Source organism: Purpureocillium lilacinum, assembly GCF_023168085.1.
Source record: "Purpureocillium lilacinum CBS 284.36 DNA, scaffold_1, whole genome shotgun sequence".
NCBI classification, from domain to species: Eukaryota; Fungi; Ascomycota; class Sordariomycetes; order Hypocreales; family Ophiocordycipitaceae; genus Purpureocillium; species Purpureocillium lilacinum.
Genome location: NW_027072111.1, coordinates 6846740 through 6869112, shown reverse-complemented (window position 1 = coordinate 6869112; position 22373 = coordinate 6846740). Strand labels below are relative to the sequence as shown.

At 58.3% G+C, this 22373-nt stretch overlaps 5 protein-coding genes across 5 annotated transcripts; 2 read left to right on the top strand and 3 right to left on the bottom strand.

The window, feature by feature from the left end:
* Positions 1–1241: 1241 nt before the first annotated feature.
* Positions 1242–2287, top strand: PLICBS_001693 (uncharacterized protein; the record flags this gene model as incomplete). Its single annotated transcript, XM_065599889.1, has 3 exons — positions 1242–1301; positions 1363–1658; positions 1720–2287. The coding sequence occupies 3 exons, from the start codon at positions 1242–1244 to the stop codon at positions 2285–2287; spliced, it is 924 nt and encodes a 307-aa protein (XP_065455961.1).
* Positions 2288–3280: 993 nt separating this feature from the next.
* On the top strand, positions 3281–5689 carry PLICBS_001692 (palmitoyltransferase akr1; the record flags this gene model as incomplete). Its single annotated transcript, XM_018317219.2, has 5 exons — positions 3281–3562; positions 3625–4434; positions 4485–4843; positions 4900–5012; positions 5064–5689. The coding sequence occupies 5 exons, from the start codon at positions 3281–3283 to the stop codon at positions 5687–5689; spliced, it is 2190 nt and encodes a 729-aa protein (XP_018182744.2).
* Positions 5690–6461: 772 nt separating this feature from the next.
* PLICBS_001691 (allantoicase) lies at positions 6462–7648 on the bottom strand (the record flags this gene model as incomplete). The annotated part of the gene is made up of 2 exons (XM_018317220.2): positions 6462–7441; positions 7546–7648. The coding sequence occupies 2 exons, from the start codon at positions 7646–7648 to the stop codon at positions 6462–6464; spliced, it is 1083 nt and encodes a 360-aa protein (XP_018182745.2).
* A 663-nt stretch (positions 7649–8311) lies between these two features.
* On the bottom strand, positions 8312–9871 carry PLICBS_001690 (uncharacterized protein; the record flags this gene model as incomplete). The annotated part of the gene is made up of 1 exon (XM_018317221.2): positions 8312–9871. The coding sequence occupies one exon, from the start codon at positions 9869–9871 to the stop codon at positions 8312–8314; it is 1560 nt and encodes a 519-aa protein (XP_018182746.2).
* A 731-nt stretch (positions 9872–10602) lies between these two features.
* PLICBS_001689 (uncharacterized protein) lies at positions 10603–13657 on the bottom strand (the record flags this gene model as incomplete). Its single annotated transcript, XM_018317222.2, has 2 exons — positions 10603–13074; positions 13127–13657. The coding sequence occupies 2 exons, from the start codon at positions 13655–13657 to the stop codon at positions 10603–10605; spliced, it is 3003 nt and encodes a 1000-aa protein (XP_018182747.2).
* Between the last annotated feature and the right edge of the window lie 8716 nt (positions 13658–22373).

Genomic DNA, 22373 nt, shown 5'->3' with positions numbered 1-22373 from the left:
CGCTCCGTATAGGACTATTGAATGTCCGCTGTTTGCATACTTGGCGTCCATGGCGCGCCTCGCCACTGAGCCGCATGCCGTAGCCTTACACCGCTGGTACTTTCGCCAAGGCCCGGAGCCCCAGGCCCGGTGCATCTAATTCCCCCATGTAACGGCAACGGCCATCTGCCTTTACAAGCCCAAGTAGACTCGTGCCTCTGTCAGAGACTACTGGATGCTTTCGACAACCGCCGAGGGACGGCAGGCCCAGCGCGACCTCTCAAGTAAGATGCTGCAGCTACAATAGAACGTCGGCCGCTAGGACCACCAGATCGGTCGGCATCTGCCTTCCCGCCTTGGGCTCCACAGATGGATGTGTGGGGGCAACGCGACGATACCATGAAACCATTACTACCATCCATGCCGCTGGATCTGGATCCTACCGTCGCCTTACAGGAAATATGTTAGTATTGTGCTCTCAGCCGGTCCATTGGCCGATAGAGGCCGGTCCTGCCCGGGCAGTTCTGATGTCTGCATTGTCTTATAGCCGAGCTAATGTATGCGGCAAGGATAATGGACCCGGAGGTCTTGCATCGGGTCAATGACTCAGTATGATCAGGAATAGGTTGAGTGCCCAGACCTGGCCGTTAAGTAACAACAGTCACAAGAGCTAGGTATCCATTACAACGATAAGCGAACTGCTTGCAAGCGACCCGTCGTGAGCGATGGGTGTATCAGTAATCCGTTGTGGATCACAGGTGTTTTCATGGAGCGCCGAGCCAGGTCGACGCAGGGCCGGTAGGTCCCAAGTGGTGACCTGCGCAACCGGCCAGGTAGAAAAGCGAGGACAGCAATATGACAAGCAAAGAAGGAAAATTAGGTCATGATATGCCGCCAGCGTGTAGAAACCCGCGAGGTCGAATTCCAGCTCAGGAAAATGCCGCCAGACTTGGAGGGCAGATGGAAGAGACGGCGACTACCTAAACGGGATATGCTTATTAGCCTGGCCGGGCCACCTCCGCCCGGACTATCAGTGAGAGTTTATGCCTCCCGCCATCACCGGCCCGCTTACATCATGATACCGATATTGCTTATTAGGGTGATGACCTTTGCCGTTATAGCGTGCGGGGTTCTGAGATGTTCATAATGCAGCGAAAACGCGGTCGTTCCCCTCTGTTTTAGTCTGGCCAACCTCAGAATTACCTCACGGAATCCGCAGTACGCCAGATCAATCGAGTCCAGCAATCGGTTTTCGTCACGCCATGTCTTCCCCCACGCGCATTCCTTCGGTAACACTGCAGGATGGCACCAAGATCCCCGTGGTAGGACCCCCATCTCTGCTCGCATCACCTCGCTACCCATGACGTTAATGCGATGAGATAGCTCGGGTTCGGCACCGGCACGGCGTGGTACAAGCCCGACCGCTTCTCTGACTTCAACCCGGACATGGTCAAGATGCTCAAGGACGCCATCGCGGCCGGCTATCGCCATCTTGACACGGCCGAGGGCTACGGCACCGAGAACGAGCTCGGGCGGGCAATCAAGGAAAGCGGTGTGCCCCGGAACGAGCTTTTCGTCACCACGAAGCTGGCTCAAACCATCAGCGAGGGCAGCGTGAAAGACGTAACCGTTGGCTTCGACAAGTGCTTGGACCGCCTTCAATTAGAATATGTCGACTTGTAGGATTTTCCGACGTCAAACAGGTCGCAGACGCGCAACTCATAGCTGATGACTCTCCAGGCTGTTGCTCCATACCCCATACGCCAACAAGGACAGCACGTACGACAAAGCCGCTGTCGCCGAGGCGTGGAGGCTCATTGAGGCCATCCACCGCTCTGGCAAAGCCCGCGCCATTGGCGTCTCCAATTTCCGGCGGGTGCACGTCGAAAACTTGCTGAAGACGGCCGAGATCAAGCCTGTCGTCAACCAGATCCAGTTCCACCCCTACATCAAGGGCGCGCCCGAGTACGCCAAATGGCTGCAGTCTCAGGGTATCGCCGTCCAGAGCTGGATGGGCCTCGCGCCCATCACGTGGCTGCGACAGAGGCACCTCGAGGACACGTTGGAGGAGCTCTCTGCAAAGTACGGCGTCAGTAAGAGCACCATCTTGATCCGCTGGCAGCTTGACCAGCAGATCATTGTCCTGAATACCACGAAGAAGGTCGAGCGGATGAAAGAGTACTTTGCGGCCCTGGATCTCAAGCTGAGTGACGAGGATCGTTCCAAGATCACAGAGATTGGCCAAGAAACGCATCTGCGCGTCCCGGTTCCGGAGCTGTTTGATGGTGGAGATCATAGCCCGTATTGAGTAGGTGTTTTAATGTGTTGAATTTGGTATAAGCTATAGCTTGCCCTTATGCTCGATTGGCTGTGAACGAAATCACTTATTCATAACTCTCTTTCTGCATGGCGACAACTTATTCAGCGGAGGAAATAGGAGAAGAGAACGCCCCGGGGAGAGTGGCATCTGGTCTTTCGGCGCGCGCCACAGCCTGGCGGGGCGGGCTCGACAGCACCAGCCACAGGGGACCTTGCGGGCACCAGGGCGGGTCCTTGCGCCCCGTCTCCCAGGGCTCGCAGGGCTCTCACAGGCTCTCACAGGCGCCCACTCATTCCCACTCTCGCGCTTTGCCACACGAGCCGGAGCCGTCAGCGCGCACTCACCCAAGTCACCTCACCTCAGCTCCCAGGCCCTAGACCGCTTCGGGCATGGAGGGCGCAAGCACTTGGCGACTCAGCCTCAGCGGACGCCCAGGGCAGTGGAGAGAGCCGCCGGGGCAGGGCAGGGGACTGGACGGGGGTCCTCCTCGGGCTGGATTGGAAATTGAACGGGGAAACGATTCCATCAAGCCCGGCTCTCCCTCCTTCCCTTGGACATTCGATTTTGGGCCATTTTGATCTTTTCTGTGCCGTACCGTTTTTTTGTTATCCCTCTCCTGCCGCCGAGCCTGTTGTTGCGTTCACAGGCTGCATCTGGCGACGTCGGGGTAGCGCTCGGTGCCTGTACTTTGTACTCTTGGTGCTTCTAGCGGTGACGACGCTTCCCTAGCTGGAACGGCAGGCGCGACAGACACGACCCGAAGCTCTGTCTGCCGGCAGGCGCAACCGACGCTCCCGCTCAACGCCAACGTCAACGTCAGCGTCGACGCCGACACCAAAACGCCAACGGCCGGCTCGCGACTCCCGACCGCCCTCAACCTCGCGCCGGTTGCCCCCTCCGCTGAGCGCCCCAGCTCCCGCAACCAGACCAACCGCCGTCGTCTTCGTCTCGCATCCGCCGCTGCGCAGCGCGGGCACGTACATGGGCAGCCCGACTCGTCCCAGCAGCGCCTCGGCTGCCTCCTCCTCGACCACCACCGCCCCCATCCACCTCTCCTCCAAGGCCTCGGCCGCCGCCCCGAAGCTCAACAGCGAGATGGAGATGGGCAGCCTGCCCGCCGACGCGGCGAACCCGCCGGCGGCGCCCGACAGCGACATCATGCAGGTCGCCCGCGTCGGCGACATTGCCGCCATGGAGAAGCTCTTCGAGTCGGGCGAGTTCGACGCGACGTACGCCGACGAGGAGGGCATCACGCCGCTACACGTGCGCGCCCCCAGAAACCTGGCAAAGTGCTAAATACAAGAACCCGGCTGACAGTCCCCCAGTGGGCATCCATTAACAACCAGTATGCCATGTGCAAGTTCCTCATCGAGCACGGCGCCGAGATCAACAAAAAGGGCGGCGAGTCCATCGCGACGCCCCTGCAGTGGGCGGCCCAGCGCTGCCACTACTACACGGTCAACCTGCTGCTCCAGCACGGCGCCGACCCCCTCATCACCGACGCCCAGGGCTACAACACACTGCACATCTCCACCTTCAACGGCAACGTCCTGCTCATCACCCTGCTCCTCCACCAGGGCATCCCCGTCGACGTCCTCGACAGCTTCGGCCACACCTCGCTCATGTGGGCCGCCTACAAGGGCTTCCCCCAGTGCGTCGACGTCTTCCTCCGCTGGGGCGCCAGCGTCCACGCCGCCGACGAGCAGGGCTTCACCGCGCTGCACTGGGCGCTCGTCAAGGGCAACCCTGGCTGCATCCTCAAGATCATCGAGTATGGGGCCGACCGCTTCGCCAAGACCGAGTCGGGCAAGACGCCCGCCGTTACTGCTACCGAGCTCAACACCCAGGGCGCCTGGCATCGCGCCCTGCGCGAGTGCGGCTACGACGAGGACGGTCACGTCGCGACGCCGCCCTGGCCCGGCTCCAGCTACTTCCTCAAGGACAAGCGCGCCTTCGCCACCCGCTTCCTCTTCCTCTGGCCCTTCCTCCTCACCTGGGGCGTCCTCTTCGTGCTCTCGCGCTTCCCCGTCATACTGGGCATCCCGCTGGCCCTGCTCACAATCTATGCCAGTCTCGCCAGTGCCAAGCAAGTGCTCGAATACGCCCCGTCCGACATGCGCCACTTTCACAAGACGGTAAGTCGCCTCGCACCCCCACATGCCGAGCTCTTGGCTGATCGAGACAGCCCTGGATGGCCGGCATTTTCGCCGGCTCCCTGTTCTTCGTCGGCCTGGACTGGCTCTTTGTCGTACTGCCTGGCACGACGCGCACCGGGACTTCAGGGGCGTCACCGCACTACATACTCAACCTGGTGTTCGCCGTCCTGTACTGCCTCACCACCTTCTTCTACATCGCGAGCATGCGATATGATCCAGGCTTCGTGCCCAAGCTGAATGGAATCGCCGAGCAGCGAGCCGTCATTGACGACTTGCTCAAGGAGTGGAAGTATGACGAGGCCAACTTTTGTGTTACGTGCATGATAAGAACACCGCTTCGGAGCAAACACTGCAGGAGGTGCCAGCGTTGCGTAGCCAAGCATGACCAGTGAGTTGGCCGGTTCCGATGTAGATGCGTGGATGCGCGTACTGACAACAGCCCAGCCACTGCCCGTGGGTGTACAACTGCGTCGGCGTCAACAACCACAGGCACTTCTTCCTGTACCTTGTCTGCTTGACCTTTGGCATCTTCGCCTACGACTGGTTGCTCTACTACTGTAAGAACCGTGCCCGTGACCGTTGTCTCATGCACGCGCTAACTGGGGCAGATTTTGGCAACATCTCGGCAGACGCGTCAGACCAATGCACCCTCTTCGGGGCCGGTCTATGCAAGATGCTCAATTCGGACGCGTACACGCTCATCCTGGCCGTGTGGATCTCGCTGCAGCTCATCTGGGTCACCATGCTCGTCTTCACTCAGTTCTTCCAGGTGTCGCGCGCCATGACGACGTACGAAAACATGACGGGCATCCACATTAGCCCTGCCGTAACGGCACTCACGTCCACCGGCACGCCGCTCGACCCCAACCTGGCGTCGCTCGCAGCGCCGGGTGACACGCCCAGTGCCGCCAACAAGCATCGCGGTGGCATGCTGAAGCAGTGGAGCCGGCTCCTCGGCGTCGACCCGTTCATCGAGACCATCACCGGACGCGGGGCGGCGGCCGGCAAGAACAAGCGCAAGAAGAAGAACCCGTACAGCCGGGGCTGTCTGTCCAACTGCAAGGATTTCTGGTGCGATCCGGCACCCATCTTTGGGCAGCGCGAGAACGGCACCGCCGTGCTCGGGGGTGCCAAGGTGGATTACACAGCCATGTACGAGAGCCCGACGCTCATGCGGCTCACCGGCATGCGGACAAGAGGGGGATACGAGGCGGTTGGCACGGAGGAGGTCTGAGCATGCCACTGCCAACGACGGAGGCAAAAGAAATCCTGCGAAGTGTTCATGTTGTAATACCGGGTCATGACTGGTGTATCGGTGCATTGCGCGGCATATAGACCGGCGGGCGTTCGCCACGGCCATGATGATGGTGGCTTGGATGGCGTTGCATGAGGGCTCATGACTGATGACGGAGCCACGAGAGTTGTAATATATGTTAATCCCCAGCTGCACGCTGGGGGGCCTGTTCCTCTTGAGACGAGCATGTCTGGCTAATTGGATCGTGCGTGAGGTCTCGATGGCGAGGAAGACATGCATCGGTGGGAGAACTCGAGGAAAGTACGCGGGATATGCCCGTCCGGGCTCCATCACTGCGCGGAATTCAGAAGGAGTGCACTTCGTCGTCCTTTGTCTCTTATGATGCGACAGTCGGCGACATCGCACGGGGGTCCCGGGTTCAACGACCTGTTACCACGTGTGCCACAACGTCGCACCGCATGCGCATCGCGTGCGTCTGGGCTGGCTCCGAGTCTCCTCCGGCCCTGGTCCCTGGCGTGGCGGGACGGTCGATGCGCCAACCCACGTGCGCGGCGGTACACAAGGTGCAGGCTCGCACAGACACGGATCGTGGCTCATGGATCATGAACGTACCGAGTATGTATATGCAGACGTAAGCCCCCGGTGTCGCCAACGCGGGACCGTTGCTCCTTGCGCACGCGCGTTGTGCAAGTTACAAAGACTGGACACTGTTGTGTGACGTCGAACTATGCTTGACTCTATTGAAGTATATCTAACTGCTCCTGCGCCCAAACACCCTCAGCCTCTTCAGACCCCCGTCTGGGATGATGATCAGCTTGACGTGCGTGAAAGCACTCTCTCCTTCCACGCAGGGCAAGTCATGCTCCCGATCCGGCCCCATATCAGTCGGAGCCACAACCACCCGCCACGCCGAATCATTCGCATCAGGCTCCCCACCGCTGCCGCCCGTCCACGCCAGCGCCTCAATGGCCACCTGCTGCGGAAAGTTGCCCCTATAATGCGCCGTGTCGGCGACGAAGTTGCGGATGTAGCCCGGCGCGCCGAGCCTGATGATGGCCCAGTCGGAGTGGCCCACCTCGCGCGACCGCTCCGTGTGCCACCCCTCGCTCATATCGGAGCCGCGGCCGGGCAGGAGCAGGTCGCTCGGGGAGGTGTAGTGCTCGTCGCTGCAGGAGACGGCGATGCCACCGTTCTGCGCAGCGGCGAGGTCGAAGATGGCGGCTTTATCGTCGGGGAAGACGGGCACGGCGTGGCCCCAGAGGCGGAAGCGCGCGATGCCCCCGTCGGGATACATGTTGAGCCTCACGTGCGTGTACGCCTTGCTCGAGGGCGCGGCGATCTTCCAGCCGAAGCGCCGCGACGGGCCGCAGTGCTGCACGCCGAGGATCGTCTCCCACCTGCCCCTCTCGCCCTCCCACGACACGACCTCCTCATCGCTCGAGCTGAAGCACCCCTCCACCGACACCGCCGGGCCGTAGTTGCCCGTGAAGAACGCCGTATCGGCCTCCGCGCCGGTGACCGTGCCGGACGCCACGCCGAGCCGGATCACGACCCAGTCGAAGGGCCGGCGGTTATGCCGGCGCGTCTCCCAGCCGTCCATCCACTGGCCCGAGAAGACCATCTTGCCGGGCTTGGAGACGGGCGCGTGTGGCAGGAGCAGGTTGGTCGCGTCAGCAAACCACTCGTCGGAGCGGGCGAGGACCTTACCGCCGAGCGCGGACGAAACGAGGTCTGCGATCCATCATGTCCCTGGTCAGCAAACGTTGAGGACGGTCTGGCGGGGGAGGGGAAGGGGGGTTGTTGAGCATGCGGCAAAGGGTTAGAACGAAACTCACCGATGCAGCTTGAGCGAAACGTCTCGTCGATTTCGCGGCCGCTTAATGCCGTGGCGTCGACGTTGTCGAGCGGGTAGGAAGTCTTGTCCACTGTAGACGGCATGGTGTTCAGTGTTGCTCGCGGAGCTTCAGCTTTTAGGTACGTAGTTTGGACGCTTTTCCGATCATCAACAGCCGGCAGTTTATGTGAGTCAATTGCTTTGGTACTCTGTACTCTGTACAAGTCTGAGGAGGATCAAGTTCAAGTCAATGTCACAGTGTTACAGCGTCGTCGTGGGTGATTGATGTGCTCAATCGGCGCGGGACCTCGGCCTTTAAACAAATGCCATGGGGACTGGATCGGCCAGGTCCGTCGCAGGAAGCCGATTATGGCGGCCGATTCTTGCAGCAACATGAATCCACAGTGGATTCCACTCTTGGCGCAGGCACAACAAGAGCCACCAGACGGGCGCACAGCAGGCTGAAGGTCGCAGTTGCGCCTTCGCGCGCCTTCCTGTACGTAATACCTGCACCTTATTACCTTATATTTCAGTTGTGTCGGAGTTTCATGTTGAAGTCAGTCACAATATGCCTTGCAACGCCTTGGCATGTTGAGTGGCCCACGAGGCCAACAATACTTCATGCCTAGCCATCTGAAGAGGGATAGAGAGCTAAGAGAGGCTGGCATAATTCATTGCTTCCGTCTCATTATACTCAATCATCGTCTGAAATGCGCTTGGGAAATTGGTAGCTCTTATGGCCTGCTCAAAATCTCTGCCTACGGTCGCTACTTTGCCAGCTCCTTGAGCTCAGCCGTCAACTCATCAAGCTCCGCCTCGCGGACCGCACGCGGGAGCGGCCTGCCGGGAGCATCCGGGCGGGCATCCCACGGCCGCGGCCCCGTCTGCGGCCGGTAGTTCACCCCCAGCGCCGCGAGTCTCGCCAGATGCCCCTCCTCGAGCCGGCGGCGAAAGTCCTCGAACCCCTTGCCCGGGGGCTTCCCCCAGGCGACCTCGGCAAAGGCGCAGAGCCGCGGAAACACCATGTAGTCGACGCGGCGCGCGCTCTCCATGTGCTCCGTCCACACGTTGACCTGCGCGCCGACGACGTGCGCCGCCTCCTCGGCCGTCAGCCCGGCCGGGACCGGCTCGAAGGCGTACACGTCCTCGAGCGTCAGGCGGGTTCCCACGGGGGTCGGCTCCGCCTCGTCGTCTGACTGCCGGTAGTCGAGGTAGGCGCTCAGGTCGGGGCAGGACACGACGTCGAAGCCCCGGCGCGCGGCCACGGTGGTCGGCCAGGGGCCTCTCCACGCGGCGACCTGGACGGCTTCCGGCGGCCCCGTGTAGCCCGCCATGATCTCGTCCCAGCCGTAGGCGCGCCGGCCGCGGCTCGCGAGGTGCGCGGCCATCTGGCCCATGAGCCATCCGTGCAGCTCGCGCTCGCTCGTGAGGCCGAGCTCGCGCATGCGCGTCTGCGCCGCGGCGCTGCTCCGCCACTCCTCGTACGGGCACTCGTCGCCGCCGATGCCAATCGTCTTGGAGGGGAACACGTCGCAGACGAAGTCGAGCACCTGGCGGCAGAAGTCGAGCGTCGCGTCCGACACGTTGAGCACCCGCGTCGAGACGCCCCATGCGTCGCGCACGGAGCCCTCGCGCTGCCGGCCCTCGACGTCGGTGTTGCCCAGCTCCGGGTACGCCGCGACGGCGGCTTGCATGTGGCCCGGCATGTTCACCTCGGGGACGACGGTGATGTGCCGCTCCGCTGCGTACGCGACCACCTCGCGCAGGTCGTCGGCCGAGTAGACGCCGCCGTGCGGCCTTGAGTCGTAGAGCCTGTGAATCCTCGACCCCATCATGGACCGCTCCCGCCATCCGCCGACCGAGGCGAGGCGAGGCCAGCTCGGCACGTCTATCCTCCAGCCCTGGTCATCGGTCAGGTGCAGGTGCAGGACGTTGAGCTTGTGGAAGGCGATGAGGTCGATGAACCGCAGCACGTCGGATACGGGCATGTAGTGGCGCGCGACGTCCAGCATGCAGCCGCGCCAGCGGAGGCCCGACGACGGGGCATCCGAGATTTCCTGCTCGCGGAGGCGCCATGGTCCCTGTGAGCCAGCGCCCGCTTTCCGGAGCGCGGCAGGCGGCAGCAGCTGACGGAGGGTCTGGCGCCCGTAGAAAAGGCCGGCGGCCGAACCACCCTTGACGCTCACGCCTGACGCCGCCGAGACTTCAATCGTGTAGCCCTCAGACGGCAGAGAGGTGTCGACCTCTTCCGCGACGTCTTGAAGGCTCGCCAGCTCAACGTGCCCGTCCCCGAGGGCCACTGATGACGGTTGCGGAATGAACGCCATGCCAGAAAAGGGGTCTTGTAAACCAGTGTGTCTGGCGTACCGTCTTTCGACTGCGAGAGGCGAGCAGCGCTATTATGTATGTCCAAGTCGCCGGCAATGCGTCAAGACGCCGCGCGGGGCAGCGGTTCTCCCCATATTGCGATGGAACGTTAACGTATGTTGCCAGAAGGCGATGCCAGGGTCCAGGAGAGTTGATGTGCAAAGCTTCGGCCCCCCCACAGCCTGCCCCCCACCGAATCATCAGTTCTCCCAATTATTCGTCTGTCGAGGGCAGATTCCCCGCAGATCCGGGCAAGTCGGAGCTGACGGGCATGAAGGTGGGGGTTTCAGCGCGGGGCTCCATTTGATACGGGATCGTCTCGTGCACTCATCAAGGGTCGGTCTTGGTTGTTTACATCTACGCAGGGTATCAGGGACTGTGATCTCGCGGTTTCTGATCTTCATGGCCGTGGCAGCTCCAAGGTTGATGCAAGTTCACCTCGCGAACATGAAGCCAACATGAACCTTGAAACCAGACGACAGCACATGAAACGCAATTGCTACTTGAGCGTTGAGCAACGTCCGGTACCCTAATACCTGCTGTGAGAAAAGAACATGCATTAGAGCCTGTGGCAACTTCGCTACCGAATCTTATACCCGAAACATCCAACGCCTCGTCGCTATGGAACCCTTGACCAGCGCATATGCCCATATCGTATATTTCATGCTCATAACCTCGCATGATATACTCTCTAAACCTCGAACGCTGGAAAGTATTGCTTCACGCCCCGATCCAGTAACTTGATACCCACTGGCTTGACATAGTAATCGTCGGCGCCGACATCATCCGCAGCCTTTCTGTCGCTCGGGCTGTCTTGGCCGGTAACGATGAACAGGACTGACGTCGTCCACTTGTTCTGTTTTTCCAGCTCCCGTATTTGCCGCGTCGCTTCGAAGCCGTCGCAGACCGGCATTTGCAGGTCCATGAGGATCAGCTGTATTCCTGGGCCCTCGCCCGAGGCCGCCAGCGATTGCTGCTTACTGAACATTTCCACGGCTTGCCTACCGTCCGCGGCGCAGAAGTAGGGAAGTCCCCTCTTCTTGCAATACATCTGCATGATGCGCAGATTGACGACATTGTCATCAACAAGCAGCGCTGCCGGCTTTGAGACTGTGAGAGGGAGCAGAGTCGGAGCAACTGACGGCAATTCTCCAGTAGTTTCTGCATCTCCGACCTTCTTTGCCGGCACCATGGATTCGAGACCAGGAGCGACTTCCGCGGGAAATTGAGGCACTGGATTCTGCAGGAGTACCAAGGTCTTGGTCTCTCCGTTTGTGCTCAGGCCTGTGCCTCCACTGGGAGGAGTCGTCGCTGCGGGTTCATCGGGGCTCAGCCGCTGTGCATGCTGTGCCCTCACTGATGACTGGCGCTTATCCGCTTCTTCCAGCGTCGAGACCATCCTCGACGTTAGAAAAGGCCCATCAACGTAAAGTATGTTGTCGCGTGTCTGTTCCGAGCGCTCCCCTCGTTCCGAGAACAGGACCAGACAGATGGCGATTCGGTCCTCTGGAATCCGTGACAATTGAGAGCGTTGCCCTTCTGCATCGCCTTCAAGATCAAGAACAACAAAGTGCTCGTCGTCGATACTGTCCGACCGAGTGAAGCCTTGGCTGATCAAGAATCGTGCAAAGCAGTCGCACAATGAAACGCCGTCCGAGCTGGACGCCCTGCAGTAGAACTTGGGCGGCAAGCTCTTTAGTTTCTCGGAAAGGAGGGGCGATGGCAAAGTCGAGGGGGTGCACTCGACATCTCGAAAGGTCGCTCTGAAATGCGAGCCGCGACCAACTTGGGACGATACCAGCGCGACAGATCCGTGGAGCAGAGCTGCGAATTTTGACGCCAGAGTCAGGCCCAAGCCAGCGCCTGCCGAATGCATTTGAACCTTTTCGTAAGGCTCAAATATGCGCTGTTGGTCGGCAGCCTCAATGCCACAGCCAGTGTCTTCGACGTCGACGATGAGCTCCTTAGAATCCGGCCGAAGCGACACTGTTACCGCGACCACGCCTTCTGAAGTGTGCTGCATGGCGTTTATGATGAGTGGGAGCAAACTGTCGCGAAGTAGGTCGAGGTCGATCCGGAAGCTGTCATAATCCCGGGGCATGTCGCGGCAAAACAATAGCGACACCCCAGAGCGTGTATCACCCGAAATCGCCTTCAGTATTCCGCCATCCAGCTCCGCCTCGAGAGCTGATGTCGTGTGCTGCGCATAGTGTCGATTCGTCATGGCAATGTCGGCCCACCTGTTCAGGGTAATCATGTTGTTGACGATGGACATGAGATCCCGCCCGGAGGACCTGATGGAGTCGAGATAGATGGTGGATTCGCCCGACTTGGTCGAAGAGCTCAAGTCCGGTAATGCTCGGGACATGAGCTCCTCAGCTAACAGTTCCACCGAGCCGAGGATGCCGTGTATCGGGGTTCGCAGCTGGTGGGAAAATCCCCGCAGGAACTTCTCTTTCGCCTTCATGGCTTCGGCGAGGAGGCGCTTATGCCATATTTGGGAGACCATATTTGCGCACGTCTGCACAAACCAGGAATCGATATCGTCAAACGCCAGCCGAAAGTCCCTGGACGCAACGACGACAAAAGAGGCACCCGAAACGCTCTCGCATGGGGCGGTAATGGCACGCACCGCCCTCGTCGACGGCAGTTCCTGGTTGTTCGAGTTGGCGATGAAGTCGTCGAGGTAGCAGGTGTCTTCCCACAGCCCGTCTTCCAGGTCTTCCACGGGTATCGGGCCGTGGCTGTCAATGTCGACATGGTCGCCCTTGGACGGTTGCACGCTGACCGTCGCATCTGGATACATTGTTCTCAGCGCTCGAAGGACCGGCTCTTCGGAGACTGTTCTGTCAGACACTACTTGCGCTGTAGAGATAAGTTCCGCCATTCGGCGCCGGTCGCGCTGTCGTCTTGCCCTCGCGCATTGCACAATGTCGGACACGACCCAGTCGGCCAGGCGGGCGAGCGTCTGTTGCTGCAATCGGGTCAACGGCTCTTGGCTCGTCCTCGACGCGACGCAGAGCGACCCAAGGGCGACGCACTCGCCCGACTCGTTTTGCAGGCGAAGCGGCGCCCCGGCATACGCCTTGAGCCCACCGGACTCGACGTATGGTGACTCTCTAAACCGCCAGTCTTCCATCATGTTTGGCAGCAGAAACACACTCTGCGGCGAATTAGTCGGAGGAACATCTCACACTGGTTGGGTTGATACATACACCGGGCGGCTGAGTGACAGTATGCGCACATATCGTCTCTCCGCGCGGAAGGATGGCCAGAGGGAGGCCTATCGAGGCTAGGCGAATGTAAAAGTTGACGTCGAGGATGCCGATGACCACAAACTCCCAGCCCGTCGACTCCTGAGCCAACGACGTCTTCTCCTGAAGCCCGGACAGGAACTCGGTCTCGTCGAGCAAGTCGCGCGTATAATACCAGAGCATGCAACAGCGGAGACGCTCATTCTCAGCCAGGAAGGCGCGCAGATACCGATCTGAGAGACACGCCGCGGGCTTCTCGGGAACCGACGCCGGCGCAAACTCCTCCTTGGCCGGAGGATAGAAATCCTCCTCTGCGTTTGCAGGCCATGGTCCGATCGGCTTGCTGAAGTTGTTGGGATCGTAGACTGGCGCGACGGCCTTGGGGTAGGTTGGCAGCGGGCCGTGCCTCGCCGACAGGATGGCTGCGTCTGCCTTTGGGAAGAACGGCGTCCGCTGTCCCTTACCGGAGGTCGTGGCCATGGGCACCGGCATGTGGTCGAGCGGGGAGGACCCCAAGCGAGATCCTGTCTGGTATCCTCCGCATGAAGCTACGTACACGTGCAGTGGTGAGGTTTTGCTGTGCTGGCATTGATGGACTGACGAGCCGAGAAACCAAGTTCTTTGGCGAGCAGGCGACTATTAGCCGCTAGTCAACCGGATCCATGGCCGGCGAGGGGGGCGACATGCGTGCAGTCTGGGCCGGCCTGTGGGGACGAGACCTGGGCGCCGCAATGATGCCAGAGACTTTGAGGCTGCGCCCCTCCGTGTGAAGCCGATCGCGCTACCATGAATCGATGGCCGATACGCAGCAGTGAATCCACCAGGTTCGTTACAGGCTGGGCTGTTTCCGGAGCGTCTCTTCCGGCATTTTTTCGGTACGAGTGCTCGTCACAAACAAAATGACTGCTCACGTTTAAAACATGCCAAAAGACCTCGATTGATGCTGAGTCGGCATACGTTTTAACAAGGAAACCACAGTAAAAAAAAAAAGGATACCAATCAACACGGGCAGGGCATCTGAGGAAACCGTGGCTGGGGCCGGGAGCACTGCTTTGTGTTTCATCTTGCGCCATCTTCACGGCCCTGCAGCGTCGAGAGGCCCATTCTATGTCCATCCTGAAAGACACGTCCAGTCTAACGCAGCAGCGTCACAGATTAACAGGGATGTTGCCAACTATGGCCAGTTGTCCGGTGCGATCTCTTCAAGGCCTGAAGAAGGAAACTCTCTTTGCCTACAGTTTGCAGTGGAATGGGTACTGATTCCAATTGAGCCAGTATCGCATCGCGCCAGGGGCTGGTACCAACCTCGTAGAACAGAACCCGGGTGCCATTCACTTCCCTCACTTTGGTCTTGCGGTATGCAAGCTCAGACTTGCACCCCGTACACTAAAACTACGATCAGTAGTTATTCTCGTAGACATAATGAACCGCGTACCTTGTTGTCGCAAATCGCGAGGAGGTCGTTTCGGGTCGGCTACATTAAATTACACAAGCACGTCAGCATATCGGCCCTTCGCGAGGTTGACTAGCATCTTTCCGCCTAGTTAGTTGGAGAGTTGCCATACCTTCCAGCTAGGAACATGTCTCTATATTAAATCGGTCAGTAACGGATGGTGCATTCCTCGGCAGATGGGAGGCTCCTGGTATGGTCTGGCTCACCAAGTCGTTTGGCTTCGTGCCTTTACAACGCACCACGTCGATGACATCCGCGGCCTCCTCAGTTCCCCAATACGGTCAGTCAAACTAAAGCAGTCAATTGTCTGAGCAAATTTACACACCTGTCTCGCGATATTGCACGTAATTTCCGTCTGCAGTCTCTCCATGCGGGACAAATAGTCATCGTAAGTCATGTAGCCCTGGAAGTTGGCAACTGGTCAACATCTAGCCTCTGTAGAAGATAATCTTGGGCGGCTTACATCCTTGTCCAACTTGGGGCGAACCAGCACAGGCAACGCTGCCGCTGGTTTGGCCTGTACGGCTCGCCATGACACCAAGTCACAACTGAAGGTCTGTATCATCGTATCCGGTGAGCAAAACGATCCTTTGTCAAGCGCCATGGAGCTACGAACCCCGTGGCTCCCCAAGCGGCAATTGACGCACTGTTAGACAGAAACGAATCAGCTCTGGGTGCCAAAATACTCATCCGGCGTCCATAAAGTCGCTTACTCCGTCATCCCTGTCTTCGCACGATTCCTTGAGGGTCACGGCGCTTTTCAGCTACAACAGCAATCAGCGAGCAAGAAGCATATCGACCTATCCATAGCGGCCTTCAATGGCGCATTATCGGCAAGGATAATGGTTTGACGCACTAGATCGGGTCTCTTGACAAGTTGTCAGCAAGGCCTGGAGCATATCATCGGAACGGAGAAGTCTTCCGTAACGGAGAGACCTAAGGCGAACTGGCCTTCTTGCCATCAAAGAGGAAGCATAACGTGCTGCCGTAGTCGGGCTATTTCTCGCGGATGCGTTTGTTAGCATCAATGGTAGTGATCGATAGCAGAACGCAACAGCCAAGAAACTGGGCGACAAGGCGTACATCGCGGCAGATGAACTTCTCTCCCAAGTTATCCAGATACATCTGCATGCTTGCCTGGCTCTAGGTTCGAAGGGTGTATTAGTCGGTGCCAGTACCGTGCATGGTAACGAGGCCACAAACCATCGCACCGTTGTCCAGCGAGGTTGGGGCCGGGTGAGCAACTGAAGTCGCCAGGCATCCTAACAGAGCAAAGGCGACAACGTGAACCCTCATTCTGAATCGAGCCGAATTTATTTTAGTACGTGTAAGAGTGCTTGCTTGTTTATTAAGAGCCCAAGGTCAACACCTGTGAAGTTGGCAAATGCGCTGGTCTTTGTAGCTGTTTCTGGTAAGCTGTTGGGGACTACAGTTCCTCTCCGAACCCAGCCGCAGACATTCCCCGCTCGTACTTACTTACTTCGTGAGAGGTAAAAGTCAAAACAAAACCGAAGTCGTAACGATCCAGTCTTGCTCATGAACTGTCTCTCGTGCCACTCAGGTGGCGAATGAAACCTTGGGTCTGCTTACCTCTGAGGGGTACAAGCCAAAGAACCATGGGCCGAAACGGGGCGTGACCACGTTCTCGTTCATTCAAATCGACCATATCCTCCTAGTAGAACCGCGGTTCACTCTTTCAGATCATAGCCACGTGGCATACGCCACGCACCATTACATGGTTGCCAATGCTGAGAAACTCTGTCTATGCCCATGGCATTGCAGGGTCAGGTCCAGATTCTGCCCGTATTTCGTACGTTGCCTTGCCACGCTGTCTCAATAGACCTGCGGCTCAAAGCCGTGCTTCACAGAACCGCCCGATGTTACCAGTGGTCCGGCATGCATGGAAGCAGATCGTGCAGTCTATCGCATAGTACTATGTCAATGCTGAGGAGGCTATTGATGACAGCACGAACACAGCATTTGACAAGTGCGGCCAAAGATGTATTTCTTGCTTCTGTCTTCCGTGCCGAATCCTGTCCCAACCAGCCAGCCTGAAGGAAACAAAGTTCCTCCATCCTGCGAGGCGTGCCTCGTTCAGTACTCGACAGCACGCAGCTTTTCCTAACCCGGCTCAAAACCTCCTACACAAGATCTCAAGCGCAAACGCGTTGTCTACCAGTGACGAAGGTCGTAAATTCGAGGGCGGGGATACGTACTTTGTTGCTTAATCTGAACACGACCTATCCGCATTGATGCACCACCACAACATTGAATGATCTACGAACGCGACACGGCATACAACACGAACAGAGTCACCGAAAAATGATGGCCAGGGCCTGAGCCCCAGTCCGTGGCATTCGTGTTATACTGCATCTAGATTGGCCGTGCCACGGCACGGAATGGACTTCAGCGACCTCATCGAGGGCGAGCTCGTGGTGACGCAAGAATATTGCCGCTGCCGCACGGTAAGGGCAGGCAACACTAAGGCTCCATTATGCATGTCCATTCTCCCTGCGTGCAATCGCATTAGTATTAGAACTACAATGCACCTGAGCAATGATGATTTCCTTACCTCGTCAATATACCACCACGGTGCCCACTTGCCTCCATCTCGGAACACGGTTTCGGGACCCGTGTCCTTGCACTTGGTGCACTGATGTCCCACTTGTAAGCCTCGCTGTCTAGTAACCCCAAGAGCTTCATACCTTTTCCTGGCAGATAGTGGCCATATTGGAAGTCGGCTATGTGAAATTTGTGAACTACGTCAGTGGGTCCGACTCTATGTAAGACGGGTTACGCTGTCCTTTGGCGGCGTTAGTGTAACGGTCTCAACTGAGTGTGTTGACAACTAGCTGAGCGACTGCAACGAGTATCCTAAAGCTAAGGAAAAAGGAAAGAAAGAAAGAAGAGAAGAGAAAGTTGCAGAAAGGAACACGAGCTTTTGAGCGGAGCTCCGGAGCTGGTGTGGATCCCGGTCGAGAGCGGAGCCGAGACCCACACGGGCCCAGCCCGTTACAATACCCCCCTCCTCCTCCCGTTTTGAGGGGGTTGCCTCGATCCAACTTTCCCATGAACCGCTTCATACTGAGCCAAGGCTGTCGTGTCTGCGACAAACTTCACCGGTTCCCACGTTGGTTCTACCCAACCAACCCATTTGACAAGCACCTTCCACTGCCGTCCCACCTTCTTCCGTCCACGAACCTCCTCTACCTCCCACAACTCGCCGTCATCCGTGAGGATCGCCGGTGGTCGATAGTCGTCCGATGTCTGCGACGGAAGCGGATCGTCCGCTGCTAATCGTAAGAGAGACACGTGGAAAACGTTGTGGACTCCAGGCGGCGTGTCAAGTCGACATGCGTGCGACCCAACTGTCTCCAGGACTGTATACTTGCCCGAAAGCCAATCCAGCTTCTTGGATGGTCGATTGGACCGAATATTGCGCAGTCGAAGCCATACTTTGTCTCCTGGCTTGAACTGGTCTGAAGGTTGCCGTCGGGTGTTGGTATTCTCCTCTTGTCGTTCCTGTGCCGAAGCCATGGCAGCTTGCGCCCATTCCGTTGCCTCTTGGAGCTGTTGCACGATGCCTTCTGCTCTGGCCACGGGCGACTTGCCGTCCATCCGCAGCTTCTCTTTAACTTGGATGGGCTCGATGTGGTAGCCGTGCGTGAGAAAGAACGGGCTCTGTCCCGTGGAGGTTGCCGTGCGATTGTTGATGGCCATGGCGGCCGCCGGTAACAGCTCGTCCCAATCGTCCTGCGCATACGTCGCGAAGATGCGAATGTATCGTTCGACCTCTTGATTAGCCCTCTCCGTGGCGCCATCTGTCTCGGGATGCCAGGCCGTCGACAGTCTCTGCTTGATGTGCAATAGCTCACATAGTCTCTTCCACATCCTGCTGGTGAACTGCGTTCCTCGGTCGGTGACAACTGCCCCAGGGATACCATGGTGCTGAACCACGTTTCGCACCAAAGCTTTGGCCGTCGTCTCTGCCGTAATATCTTTGAGCGACTCGAAAATAACGCTCTTGGACAAGCGATCTGTGACGACCATCAAGTTGGTGGACCCGTTTGACCTCGTCGGCGGCAGGCCTGTCACAAAGTCGATTGACAACTCCGACCAGATCCGCTCAGGGATGGGCAGCGGCTTCAGAAGTCCGCGCCGCTTTTCCCTCCAGATGTTACTCCGCCCGCACACGTCGCAGTTCCTCACAAATCGGCGGGCATCTGCATCTAAGCCTGGCCAGTAGAACCGTCTACTCAACAGGGACTTGAGCATGTCCCGTCCCGGATGTCCCGCGAGTGCCGAATCGTGCGTTTCCTGCATCAGTCGGGTGCGTAAGGGCTCATAATTAGGCACCCAAATCCGTTCTCGCCAACAAAGTCGCTGGCCGTCGTCGATGGAGCACTCTGACAGCATAACAGGCAGACCCCACTGCGATGGTAGTCGTCTCTCGCCCTGCTGTACCGCCTTCCGGATGAGCCAATACCGGTTGTGCTGCCTCAGGCCATCATTCCATAATCTTTGCAGCTCCTCGTCTATGAAAGGGTTCTCGACTGACTCATCTTGCTCGGCCGGCGCGTCACCAGGCTGGTCAGTGTCTCCCTTGGTGACATAACCGCTTTTGACTCTCGTCACCAGACCACCTCCCTTGATTGGCTCGAGCAATTGTACGCGCCGTCCTCGGAGGCGCTCATCTTCGGCGCTCTGTGGCATGTCCTGTTCCCGTCGCGATAGTGCATCCGGCACCACGGCTTCCTTACCCGGTCGGTGCTTGATCGTCAAGTTGTATCGCGATAGTGTCTCAGCCCACCGTGCTTGCCGCTCACTCAGCGGTTGCTTCTTCGTGAAATATTGTAGGTTGAGATGGTCCGTCATGATGGTGAACGACGCGACGCTCCTTAGCTCGGCGTCCCAATGCTCCAGGCAGCGAATGATCGCCAACAGTTCTTTGTCGTGGATTGGGTAATTGCATTCCGCCGGCGCGTTCTTCTTCGAAAAGAAGGCGACGGGTCGCATGATGCCGTCATCACCCCGTTGCGAGAGTGCGCCTCCGGTGACATAACCAGACGAATCTGTCTCGACAACTGTTTCCCTGTCCGGATCCCATTGCGCAAGGACCGGTGCGCTGATGAAGCGCAATTTTAGCTCCTCAAATGCTGTCTGACACTCCTGGGACCAGGCAAACGTAGCATCCTTCTTCGTAAGCGCCGTCAACGGTGACGCGATATTTGAGAATTTCGGGATGAACTGCCGGTAGTAATTTGCAAAGCCCAGAAAGCTTCTGACTCCCTTCACGGAGCGTGGCGGCTGCCACTGTTGGATTGCTTGCACCTTCTCCGGATCCACGCGGATGCCCTTTCCGGCTTCTACAATGAAGCCCAAATACTTCACGCTCGTCGCTTCAAACTCGCATTTGTCGATGTCGATCTGCAGTCCCGCATCCTTGAGTCGCGCAAGGACTAGTTTGACTTTCTTCCGATGATCAGCGAGTGAGCCGCTCGAGTAGATCAGGATGTCATCAATGTAGGCCGAGCAGAACTCATCGAGAAACTCCCGTAGCGTGTGGTTGATGTAGCGCTGAAAAGTCGCGGGTGCCCCAGTCAGCCCAAATGGCGTGACCAGCCATTCGTAAAGCCCGTATCGCGTGCGGAAAGCTGTCTTCCACTCGTCTCCCTTCTCGATGCGTACTTTGTGGAACGCAGCAATGACGTCCAGCTTCGTCAGCCATTTCGCCTTCGACAGCGACCGCAAGGTCTCCTCAATCAACGGTAGCGGGTAACGATCTTTCTTGGTGATTGCGTTCAACCCGCGGTAGTCCACGCAAAAACGCAACCCTCCGCCCGGCTTGCGCACAAAGAGCACGGGCGCGGATGCCGGCGAACTGCTCGCGCGAATGAATCCCTTGTCGAGTAACTCGGTGAGCGTCCTGCGTAGGACAATCAGCTCTTCTCGTGACATGCCGTATAACGGTCCCCATGGCGGCTCTTTCTCTTTGCCGTTTGCATCCCTCTCTAAAATAATCTTATGATCTGAGCCGGGTCGATGCGGTGGCAAGCGGTCTGCCTGACCTCGGTCAAACACCGACAAATAGTCGTGATAGTGCGTCGGCAGCTTCTCTCTGGCGTCGGTCTTCTTCTTCGGCGCCAGTGCCTTCTCAATGTCCGCTAAACTTGCCGAGAAAACGCGCAGCCCGCGCTGGTCCTGTTTCTCCTTCCTCGCTCGTCGGACAAGCCCTGCGAAGGTCGCTGCTGGCTGTCCGGACAGTTCGTATCGCTCGTAGCGGTTGGGGTCTCTTTCTTTGACCCAATGATCCTGTGAGCCGATGTGCAGTAAGCCCTTCGAGGGGTAAAGGGCAACGTCCTCCTTGTTCATCCAGGTTCGCCCAAGCATGACTTCATCAGTCTGGTCGGGGATAATGTAGAAGAAAAATCGCTTCTTGCGGTATCCATCGATGTCGATGTCGGCGTAGGTCACGCCCCGGATAACGCCAGGCAACGACGTGCTTACCTCGTCCAGCGTTCGTGGCGTGATGGGAATACGCGGCAGGCGCGCCTTGCGGACTAGAGCTTCGTTGACCGTCCCGTAGCACAGACAGCCGGAATCGACGTGGGCGGTCGAATAATATTCTCGGTTGATCCCTATGTTGACATAGAAGGGCGGGCTGTCCATTTCGCGCTCCAACTGTTTCCACTCTGCCCGGGCCTGCTGGTGCTCCTGGCGGCGATTTTGGCCAGGAGCTATTCGTTTCCCAAATCGTCGTCCGAGGCAGTCTCATACTGACTGCTTCGCTCGTCCTCTTGCTCCTGGTGGTCTCTCGTCTTAAGTTCGACCCTGGCAACCTTTGTTTTGGGCTGTGGACGCTCCGGCTTCCCCGCTGGCTCTGGCTTCCCAGCCGGGCGCTCCCGCGGTCTCTGAGTGCAGTATGCGGCTATATGGCCGATTTCGTCGCACCGGAAGCACCTCCTCTCGTCTCGCGACCAACGCCTACTGTCCTTACGTTCGTCTTGTCGAGCACCAGTTCGTCCTATCTTGGTAGACTCCCAATCCATTTGTTCCGGGCTCTCCGTCCTCGATGATAATGCCAGCTTGGGTTGGTGGTAATGATTCGTATGTCCCCAATTCGGGTTCGCTTTCCCGGGATTTCCAACCTTCTCCTTCCTGTTCAAGCCGTCGAGCCTAGAAGATACTTTCTGTAAGGTCTGGACCCAGGCTGAGTACACTCTCCGATCTAAATCCGTATAGACTGTTGCGAGACGTAGCTGCTGGTTGAGTGCCCCTTCGAGGTAACTTATCTTGACATCCTCCGGCCAGGCCGCACCGCCCGAATCGGCCAATTCTCTCTCGAACCTCGGCAGGAAAGTAGCGAACGACTCGTTCTCTCGCTGCCTGAGGGTCCGCAGCCTTTCCATCGCCCGCGCTTTTGCATTGGGGTCCCCATAACACTCTTCCAAATATTGGAGGTAATGATCCGGATCCGACATTCCGTCGTTCCCTCCTGCTTCCACATACGCTATGGTCATCCGCTGCGGTGCGCCACCGAGCCTTGCATAGATGTAGGCGAATTGATCGGCCCTGCCACCTATGGCTCCTCCATCCACTCGAAGCTTGTTCTTCATTTCGCTGAGCCAGGCACGAAATTCCAGCCGGTTTCCTTCGAACCGCGGGGGATCCGGCAGAGTCGGTTTCCTCTTGGCTGGCGCGACTTCAGTCAAGTTCGCTCGACTGCCTTCCGACTGTGCTGTATCGACGGATGGT